An 11405-nucleotide genomic window follows, 5' to 3' on the forward strand; every position below is an offset into this window, starting at 1 on the left:
GTCCCTTCCTCTACCCCTCTCCTTTTCAGTTCTCCTCTATGTGTAGTCTTTCCTTATGAGAACATAAACTCCTTGATGCTGCAAAATTAGCTCGTTTGTTTGTGTTTCCCCAGACTCCGCATTGTCCAATACGTACTAAGTCCTTAATAAAAATAAAAAAGAAAATTCTTGTTTCTTTTCTCTCTCTCCTAGAATAAGAAGGTAATTTAACATCACCCCCTTCGCTCCCCTCCAACAGGGAGAAATTTAACCATACAGGTCTAATTCTCTCCTGAAACTGGAAGATTCACTTTCCACTTTCTCCAACTTTCTCCTCTTTGCCTTAGGGTGTTTTTAAAACACCTGGAGCGCCCTCTGTTGACCAAATATGCGCTGCTTCAGCTGAAGAAACCAGTAACGATAAAATCATAAAGCACCCAAGTTAGTGCCAGAACTGGTCCTGGGAAATCAAGATGGGAAAGGGGAGCTGGAGGCTTTAGAAGGGACGCCATATTTTATGGGATGTAAGTACAAAAGATGCAATGGGAAGCTATCTATAATCATATTAATAAAGAGTAATACAGTAAATATGCCCAGTCAAACTGTAGCTCTAGACATGTGGGCCAGTGATTGTGAATGCAGGCACTCCCTTTTGTCCCCTTTGATCCCCCATTGATTCTCTAACTGGAGTGAATAGGTTCTAGCTTCAGGCTTCCTGGAACATGGAAAGCATCTGACCAAAGATGGGCTTTGGAGTTCCTCAAGTCCAAAGTCCTCCTTTAAACAGGTGAGGAAACTGAAGCCTAGAGAGGTTTAGTCATTTAACCAAGGTCTCACACCAGATAGTAAACAGCACAGACAGGATTCAAATTCAGATCCTGACTCCAAACTCAGTGCTCTTATTATTATACCTCACTGTCTTCCCTGAGAATAAGGGCTAGATTAATTAGCAAAAGAGATTTCCTTTTAAAAGTCAACTTAAAAGAAAAGTCAAGCGATGAGTCTCTTTTCTGCAATGTAACTAAGTTGTAGTAAATCTTTGAAAAAACATCCTGAAGCACCTTGCACACCTTTGAATGCAACTAGTCACATCTTGTCGTTCAGTTGTTTCAGTAGTATCCAACTCTCCATGACCCCATTTAGGATTTTCTGGGTGAAGATACTAAAGTGGTTTGCCATTTTCTTCTCCAGCTCATTTTACAGATGAAGAAACTGAGGTAAACAGGGTTAAGTGACTTGCCCAGGATCACATAGCTAGTAAGTGTCTGAGGCTGAATTTGAACTCAGAAAGATGTCTTCCTGATTCCAAGCCCAGTGCTCTAGCCACTTCACTGCCTAGTGCTGCAAGGTCCTAATTATCTTATTTTCAATCAACAGAAGAACTCAAGCAATATGAGATGCAGGGGCATCAAGAGCTCTGCCTCAGAAATCGGGAAGCCTTCATTTTTAGTCCTTTAATCATGAGTGGTCACATCATATATACGAACCTCACTTTTCTTACCTGTAAAATAGGGAGAAGTTAGGTTGTTTGACAAATGATCCTTTCCCTCATAGACAGAAGGTTCTCTGGCTATTCTTTTCAGGTTTCACTAACTTGAATTTTATCTGCCTTAATAGAGCCTCTCTCACTGCAAGGTAACCTAGGGGTTGGATTAAACTTGATGCTCAATCATTTCCCATCCTATCATCTCTCCCTCCCTCCCTCCCTCCCTCCCTCCCTCCCTCTCTCCCTCCCTCCCTCTCTCTCTCTCTCTCTTTCTCTCTCTCTCTCTTTCTCTCTCTCTCTCTCTCTCTCTCTCTCTCTCTCTCTCTCTCTCTCTCTCTCACACACACACACACACACACACACACACACAAGTGGGCCAACAAGAGTAAGGATTTGAGGGAATAACTGAAATTGTACAAAGACTTCATAAAATTCCAAAGGGGGAAGTGGTCATGTTTAATGTAAACAGATATAACTAATTTTAATTGAAAAGTAAAATAGGGCTCAAAACAGAGATCACTGAATCATTTCATCCATTACGCTGAGTTGGGTATGAATTGAATGATCTTATTCACAGACTACAAGCAAACCAATTAAAGACTGGACTGTCCATCTACTGGTAACTGACACTCAGTAATGCCATCTTTGTCACAAAATGAGTAACGATGAGGAAAGATTACAAACAATTACAGTATTACAGTTTTTGCTCAATAGGACTGAAATTTCATAAATCAATGTTAAGAGGATAAAAAAGTCAAACTTAAAATAGAGAAGATCAAAATGTGACTTATTTTCATCTTTGACACACACACTCTAAACCAAGACCTGGACTTGAGTCCAGTTCTACAAGTGAAGATGTTGGCCAGTGGTTGGCCCTTTGGTTTGGGCCTAAAGGATCCTGCAAAGGTAAAAGAAGGCTGGTGATTTATGCATTCAACTACCATTTGCTTTCTTTTCTGTTCAATGCCCCATCCCCATCTCTAAGTCCCCCTTTTTTTGACCAATGTCTATGTCCCCAAAAGAGGAAAGCAAATATACAGTTTGTCTGATGCAATCTCTGTAAAATCAGAGATCCTTTTCTATCCATTTAAGTAGGGAGAAAAGTTAGTCCCGGGTTCACTCTAACTAGTTGGGTGTGCCTGCACTTCTGTATCTGTTAAATGGAGCTGGACCCAATGACCTCTAACATCCCTTTCAGCTTTAAAGCTATAATTCTATGGTTGATTAGTTAGCAACTTTCATGGCATTTTAAGAAATTTTATTAAATCTTATGTAATCTATTAATACTTACCAAGTGCCTATTATGTGCCAGTCACTGTGTTGGGGATACAAAAAGAGGTAAAAGACAATTCCTGCTCAAAAATCTTCACAATTTAATAGGAAAGACAACATCTAATTTTTACAGAGCAAGCTACATTACAGAATAAACAGGAAATAATCAGCAGAGAGAAAATCCTAGAATTAAGAAGGGCTGAGAAAGGTTATTAAGGCTTTGAATGCCAAGCAGAGCACTTTCTATTTGATCCTGGAGGTGATAGGGAGGCACCAGAATTTTTTGAGTAAGAGAATGACAGGATTGGACCTGTGCTCTATGCAAATCACTTTGGTAGTTGAATGAATTGCAGTGGAGACAGACTTGAGGCAGGCAGACCCACTAAAGGCTACTGCAGTCATCAAGGTGTGAGATAAGAGCTGCACCAGAGAGGGGTGGCAACGTCAGAGGAGAGAAGGGGCCATATTGGAGAGATGTTGCAAAGAGACCTTGGCAATGGATTGAATGTGGGGAGGAAGGAGAGAGAGAGAGGATGCTGGAATGACTCCTAGGTTGTGAGCCTGAGCAACAGAGAAGGTAGGAGAGGGGGGAAGACAATGAGCTCTGTTTTGGATATGTTTAGTTTAAGATGACTACTGGATGTCTGTAATAAGAGGTCTGAAAGGCAACTGGACATGAGAGACTGGAAATTAGTAGAGAGTTTGGGGCAGGATAGATGGATTTGAGAATCATTAGCACAGAGATAGTAATTAAATCAATGGATGATGATGAAAGATCACCAAGTGAAGGAGGATAGAGGACAAGAGAAGGAGGCCCCGAACAGAACCCTGTGAGTCATCTATGGTCAGAGGGCACGATCAGGATGAGAATCAAGCAAAGGAGACTGAGAAGAAGCAGGCAGAGAGGAAGGAGATCCAGGAGAGAGGGGTGTCCTGAACATCTAGAAGACAGTGATCAGCAGTGTCTCCAGCTGCAGAAAAGTCGAGGAGAATGAGGCCTGAGAAAAACTTACTGGATTTGGCAACTAAGTGATCACTAGCTTCAATGGAATCAAGGTGGAAGCCAAACTGTAAGAAGAAAGTGGGAGACAAAGTGGAAGCACCCATTGTAGACCGGTCTAGGACAACAGAGGGGATACAAGGCTTAATGCAGGGATCAAGGCTGTGATGGAGATGGAGGCGGAGATGTGGGCAATGAGTCTGCAGATATGAAATATCCCTTTGATAAAAAACACTGGAACCTGATCCAGAACGTGGCATTTCAGCCATGGCTACATGTATTTTTTAACGGTGAGATGAATGGAACAGAATTTTTACAACACGCTAAAAAAAATAAGTACGGGTATCAGTTGATTACCGGGACCCTTAATTGTCTCTTTCCATCCCCAAATTCTTGTTAATATTTCCTCTAAGCTTTAGGCTTGAAGAGGCAGCATGGAACAGGGGGACAGAATACTGAGAAGAAAAGAAAATGCCAGTTTCCATTAACAAGAAATTGCAAATTAGTTCCATTAAACTCCAGATCTATAGCTAATAACTTTGGAAATTTTAAATTAAATCGACTTCTGGTATGCCATTTTAGAAGCTGGAAATAAGTATCTTTTTAGAATATTTCAAGTGAATAGGTTGCACCACAATATAAATAAGAAATTACCCAGGAGCAGTAGCAGAAATTATCTTATCAAGTAAACACATAGCCAGAAAAACAGAAGAGCTGGTCTCAAAGACAAAGGGGGGGATCATCAGCCCTGGGGCTCCTTTGGTATCCACAGAAATATAAGGAAGGCCTCAGCATACTGGGTGGTTCCCATGGCAAATTTAGAGGAGGTCATCTACTAGACTCATACAGAATGGTTAGGTATGGATGGGCTGCTCTCTGGGTCATTGGAAGGAACACCCACATAAACGATGAGACCACAGGGTCATTACTGTATTGGAGCAAGTTTAATACCTTAAGAACCTTTCAGTATTTTGCCTGATAATCAGCAAAAAAAATTTTAAACATAGAAACCAGATATTAACAGCAGTATAAAATGAATAGCATTGTATTAATGTTTATTTCTAATTACAAGAAACAGAATATCAGTCCCTTATTTGTACAAAAATACCTGAAAGATAGATTACAATTAGGTTCACAAGCCCAAAAGCTATTTACAGTATGAAGCAAAGCATACTGAATAAAGGTTTTGTCTTTAAGTTAATACCTTTTGCATTCCCTGAAAACTTTTCAACTTTATTCCATTTTACAGTTACTACATCTTGCATTGTGACAAATATAATTTACGATAAGCAAGTCTTGCCACTGGAAAGGTGCATTGATTGGTCAAACTGTCAGGTATTTATTTAGTGCAGAAAAGATAAGACAAAACATCTAAACTGAGGCACGTGTTTCTTCAAGGTTTAACAAATAAAAGCTTTCTGTACTTTAACACCTAGTGTAACATAACTTAACTACTAACTTCTATTACCAAAACTGTTTGGCATTTTCCTTCTCAACATATTCAAGATTGCTACATGAAGTATTCATTTAGAAAATAAAAATCACAGGTAAAGACAAAAAAAAAAAAATTCAACAGGCTCCAAAACAACCCTGAGCATCCCCTTTACATTCATGTCATTTAAATACAAAAATAAAAATCAAATGTCCTTCAGTCCTTGGTTTGCTAAGCTGGAAGCCAGCTGATTCTACTGGATTTGTTGGTTGGTTTGTTATAGGGTGGTACTCTCTCAGTGACCCAGCACAAAGGGAAGTGGAAAGTGAGCTGTGAGTTGGTAGAGTAAGCTTGTGGCCACTCTGAGACTGGTTACTCCCTCAAACAGTTCACTTAGGCTGGAAAAGTACAAAAGACTAAGTCAACCATCTACATACGTACAAAATTGTGATTCATAGTCAAACTTTTATTTATCTCCATTTAAATAAAATGCAAGTTTATAAATACAAAACACTGCAAATACTAGCTGTCTCCTGGTGGTGGGTGGGGTGGAGGGGGGAAATGCATTTTTGGAACCAATCTGTTAACAGAAAAGAAATCTTATAGCCAAAAAACCGAAAAAAGGTTTATTTCAATCCACCAAATAGAAAAGTTTATAATAGTTGTGTCTTCCCCCCAAAGTGAGGCTGAATCAGGCATGCAAAGTGAAGTTGGAAATATGAACAGTTATTTGCCAAATTTCTGATTGTTTGAAAAGAGTGGCTAGAAAGAAAAAAAAGGCAGGAAAATGCAGTTCCATATTGCAGTTGAAAAACACATTTTGCTAAAAAAAGAATCTCCATCTTCTAAGCAGACATTTCATGGAAAATACTAGAACGTGATCTGTAAACTAAAATACAGTGTTTCTATACCGTTGACATAGTTATAGCTGATATGTATTACTTAAGCTTGTTACATTTTTGTCTTAAACTACTGTCAAAGCTATATATGATGACCAAAGAGCAGTATGAAATGGTTTTTTTCCTTCAGCAGAGAGGATTTTTAAAGCAATCCAGTGGCTAACATCACTTGGGGAGCCAGTCCGCATTCTCACTGCTATGTTAAAAGAAAACTATTTTGTTCACCACAGTAGTCTGAACACCCTTTCAAGTAAGCACTTTCCAATCTGCAGAGAAAAGGGGGAAATGGCTATTTTCATGCCTGGTTTCTATGTTCAGGGTAAGAGGCAAGGACTGAGAGATGTGGGATGGAAAAATCGGGAAAGACCGTAGCCACGGTCCTTCCGGCTCATCAGAAAAAAGGAAAGCCAATATTGTGTCATGACTAAGTAGTCAATTTAAACATTTACAACGAGGCAATTCTGATCATAAGCCAGTAGTATAGTAGACTCTGAATCGGTTTGCAGTCAGCTGGCTTACGTGTGTGTGTGTGTGTGTGTGTGTGTGTGTGTGTGTGTGTGTGTGTGTGTTTTCTTTCAGCAGGATGGAGGTCACAAGGTCAAAACCTCTTAAATGTCAGGTTGAGTCTGTGTCCGTTTTCTTGTTTGTGTATGTTTCTCACCATGGAGACACTCAGGACACTCACTGCAGTAAACAAAATAGGAGCCATTTTTCTTTTAAACTCCTGGAACTATACCCACAGCAGGGGCTTAGGCTGCCTTCTGTAGCATGACTTAGCCTTTCAACAGGCTAATGGTGGTAATATGGAGGTGTTTCTGAAAGAAACTGAAGACCATGGAGAACATTAAGCTAAGGAAAAAAAAAAAGGCTGATCATCTGTCCTAATAAGCAGATCAGCACTGGCGATTTTTCATAGAAACCAGCTCTTCTGAAACCACGAGCATGGTCATTCAGTTGTGATTGTGTAACAGTGAATTTCCTAAAGAATAAAAACTATTTGATGGGGGGGGGGGGGGGGGAATATAACACATATATTAACAACAAAAGGTTCAAACATTTGTGCACAGAAATTGGATGACTAGACTGGGGTCTCACGACTGGGTCCATTAATTATGCTACATGTATACCAGTCATTTCCCTAAGTATAAAAACTTCAAAAATGATTTTCAAAGTCCACTGGATGGTGGAATTATAGTTTTAGAACTGAATTGACACTGATTTTCACACTGCTTCAATCAGCTAAGAGCAGAAACTGCCCTTGGAGAAATGCTGAGACCCAACACTTTAGGTCTGCTAATTCTGACAAGTGGAGACTTTTTAGCTCCTGTATAAATTGAAAAGCCACATCATGTCCTAATATAGGCTGTATACAATATCCAAAACAAAGTAGGAGTGCAAAAAAAAAGTGATCAATACAAAAAAAGTAAACACACCAGTTTTAATTGTCAAGATTATTCCAGGGCAAGAGTCCTTTTCCACTGATTTCTCTTCAAAACCTGTTCCTGTTAAGTGGCCCAGTCAAGACGATCATTCCAGTTTAGTCTCAAATTTGCACACAATTCTACATGCCTTCCTTTATTTGGCAAGGGGAGGAAGGTGTGCTGGGATACTCAGCAGCAGATCATTCTTAGGTGTTGGACAGACCAGGAGGACCTTGGTCTGTTGGCACCCACTGAATCCATCCCTTTGAGAGTCTCGAGGTGCAGAATACAATTTTTAAACCAATTTACAGACCTGCTCATTCATTCCAGTGTTAACTTTCTCTTAGTTTTTCTTCTAGCAAATCCAGTCTTCAACCAAGAGCCAAATTCAGGGTCATAAGGCCACTCTGATACAGTGATGTTTGAGTTTGCAAGGCAAAACTCCTTTGTTTAGCTGGTAGAACTCAACAAGTTGGATCAGATCGGTGAATTTGGTATTTCCATCATCAAGGCTGAAGAACATTTGTCCCTCGTCCTCACACTATAGGAACAAAAATACTTTCAACATTAGATGGAACAACTCGAAAAGTCTACTATAATTTTCTTTAAAAAGCCCACAATTATATGGTAAATTAGTCTTTACTTCAGAAAATAGTACAAATAAACTGCATGGTAAAATAGCAGGGGACATTACAGTAGGGTAGAAAATTAAACTAATGCTCAAAGAATATAGTCATGGCTTGGTCCACCAAGCAGCCTTGATTCCAAGGCGCCAAAGATGAGGAATCCAAGAAAGAATGAAGAGACAGATTCTACTATTTCTTTAAGACCACACACTGAGCCAGTAGTGGAATAACAACCAGGTCTTGGGAGGACGTGCAGCTTCTAGGGCTAAGATCTGACTTTCAATTATTTGGCCAAGTGCCCACAAAAGCTTCCTCTTCTCAACAGCACGGTGTTTTCCCCCTTGACTTAAAATTCTTGGTTTCAGCTTGCCGTCACTTAGTTCCTTGGGGGTGGTTCTCTCCCTACCTCTTTTTTTATTCAAGCAAACAGTGCAGCACATAGTGCAAAAAAGTCCTCAATTTGGAGTTTGAATCCTAGCTCGGCTACTTCCTCCCTGTATGACCTGCAACAAGTCACTTTAACTTTCTTTGACCTCAGTTTCCTGATCTGTAAAATGAAAAAACTGGACTAGACAACCATAAACCTTCTAGGATCCAGATGAAAAATGGAAAATTGCAACATGTAGGGCAGCTGCCACTGTTGCAAAAATGTTCAAGCCTTGTGTATTTAAACACAGAACCACTCCTTAATTCTAAGAGCACAGCTGTGGCCAGAAGCACCTTTCACAGACTCTAAGCACAGGCTACAATTCTGTGCCCCTCACCTTCCTCCCCCGCGCCCAGTGACCTCCAGTAGTGACTCACACCTCTGCAATTTCCAAAGTTGACATTACAAAGCACACCCAAGGTCTAATAAAGAAAACCTGTCAAGATGCTTTCCAAAGCTGGAGGACCTACGTGCATCAACTCAGAGATCATAAGTAGCCATGACATGTGGACTACCAGTGTGACTGACTGTACCATTATTGCATGTATATCAAAAATAAAGCATTTCTACTCCTGACTTTTTGCCAATCTAATGACACCATACGATAAGTCAAATTTCCATGGTGGTTTTAAGGTTTACCAAGTGCTTTTTCTAGGTGGGATAGATAGTACTAATACTATTATGTCACCCATTCTGCGTCTGAGAAACCTGATATGAAGTAACTTGGTCAGGGCCACACAGCAGTAATTCTTTAGTTTGCTTATGGATCTGGCAATATCCTACAATCAGACACAAATCCTTTGGGCCTACAGAATGGAAAATTATTTTATTACGTGGCATAAGAATTGCTTTGTTTTGTTTTTTGACTTGATGTGAAAGCAAATATAGGGAAGTTCTATGTAAGGCAAGATTTCAGAAACTGGTGCGTAATTGGGCAAAATAAGTCTCTAATAATTTCCTTTATTTCTTCCTCTTTTGTGATGAATTCTCTTTTTTTTCATTTTTGTCACCTAAAGCTTGTTTTTTCTTTTATTTTAAAAAATCAAATTAGTTTATTTTTTTAAAAAAAGCTTGTTTTTATTTCTTTTTCCTTTTGCTTTCCATTTTGTCAATCTCTTCCAGATTTTTCTAGAGAAAGCACTGAAGTCTCTATGCTATCCCAAAAGGAGATTCTAGTGATTACACTATGAACCTACTCTGCAACCAGCTTGATTTTCAGGCTGGGAGGACAGAGCTTACTAAATAAAACCTGGTCAAAGGGGCAGGACCTGGCCTGACCAACTAGCATTCCCCTTTCTGGAAAGGTTGGGCTGAAGCTAACAAGACAGCCTTTCCACCCAGATTTCAACAAGTGCCTTTTGGGGTAGTAGAGCCCTACGCACCACTTGTAGAACAGTATTTACATAATTATTGTCAAGATAGGGGAAGATGAGGTACATACACTATCTGGTCTTTTCAGAAGCAAACCAAGTTATCCTGTATTTGCTTTTTTAACCTCCATGGAAGAACTAGTGAAAAACACAGTAATTAATTTGGGATTTAACCTCACTGCAAAAACCACCCATTGAACTCCTTGTGGTTCAACTGTACATCACTATGGTACCATACCGATGACATGTGTTGGTACTGGAGAGTACAGTAGCCATAACAAACACTCATGTGTATTGGGGAATCTACAAAAGGGTTACTGGAAATGGCAACTAGACCACCCTTAGTGACAAATAGTGCATTCCTCACTGAAAAACTCCTGTCTCCACCTAACCTCTCCTACCACAGCTGCAGATATCACTCTCTAGTGCCTGGATCATTCCTCAACTTCCCCTAGCACAGAGGTTGCTTCATTCTATCCCCAACATCGAGAGCCCCAGTCCATTTTGGAGCTCAAAGATTCAAGGACTAAGGTTCATTCTGGCTCTAACATTCTAATATTCTGGTTGTGTGTGGTGTCACGGCAGATGACAACCTTTTCTATTATGACTGATGGGTAAGAGGAAGGGCTGGGTGAAGAGACTGGGTCCCATTAGGAGGCCTCCACTTCTCAGTAAACGTCATCTGCTGAGGGAGGAGGCAGAGGTAAACATCGATACGTTGCCATACTTAACTTTTCTAGTTTGCTATATTTAAATTATGTTGAAAACTAAAGATAAAAAATCTGGCCAGATTAAGATACAGAAAGCAAAAGACCATAAAAACCATCGGGCAAAATCTATACTTACAGGTAAAATCTGGAAATTTTTGATTTTCTGGTGATGGCACAGGGTGAGTACAAATGCCTTTGGATTACTCTGGCTGTCACGAAGGAGGAAGAGCCTGAGGAAAGGACAAGAATGTGTTTACAACTGAAGTAAAAACAGTAAAAATCATTAGTTCTAAATCATAACAGAATTCTGACTTTGGGAGTTAGAAAACCCTAGGTTCAAATTGTCCCTGACTCTTATTAGCTGTGGCTCTGAGTATTAATAATAATTATTATTAATATATTCACAAGAATAACAGCAGCTAGCATTTATAGAATGGTTTGAAGATTTGCAAAGTGTTTTATACAAATATTACCTCATTTTACCTTTACAAGAACCCTGGGAGGTAGATACTATTATTACCCCTATTTTACAGGACAGAAAACTGAGGCAGAAGTTAAATGGCTTGTTGAAGGACACAGAGCCAGAAAACATCTCAGGTCAAATTTGAACTCAGGTCTTCCTGACTCCAGCTCTGGCCCTCTATCCTATACCACATAGTTGCTTTGATTATGAAGAGTTAAAAGTAAGTTCTTAGCCCTTGTGGGGAGCTGGTTCTTCTACAACTAAAGGGAAGACTCTTTCCTAACGATGAACTCGATATCTAAGGTTCAGCAGTTCTCTCT

The 11405-nt window shown here is 39.7% G+C and overlaps 1 protein-coding gene across 4 annotated transcripts in view; it reads right to left on the minus strand.

Annotated features, from left to right (window-relative positions):
* Positions 1-4766: 4766 nt before the first annotated feature.
* Positions 4767-11405, minus strand: part of GRB10 (growth factor receptor bound protein 10) — a 262309-nt gene continuing 255670 nt past the window's right edge. For all 4 annotated transcript variants that reach the window (XM_072598162.1, XM_072598165.1, XM_072598161.1 and 1 more), the window contains 2 exons: positions 10759-10852; positions 4767-8030 (listed from right to left, as the gene is read on the minus strand). In XM_072598162.1, coding sequence (XP_072454263.1) covers positions 7884-8030; positions 10759-10852 — 241 coding nt within the window. In that variant the 3' untranslated portion in view covers positions 4767-7883. The remainder of the gene's footprint in view (positions 8031-10758; positions 10853-11405) is intronic.

Source organism: Notamacropus eugenii, chromosome 3 (assembly GCF_028372415.1).
Source record: "Notamacropus eugenii isolate mMacEug1 chromosome 3, mMacEug1.pri_v2, whole genome shotgun sequence".
Taxonomy (NCBI): Eukaryota; Metazoa; Chordata; class Mammalia; order Diprotodontia; family Macropodidae; genus Notamacropus; species Notamacropus eugenii.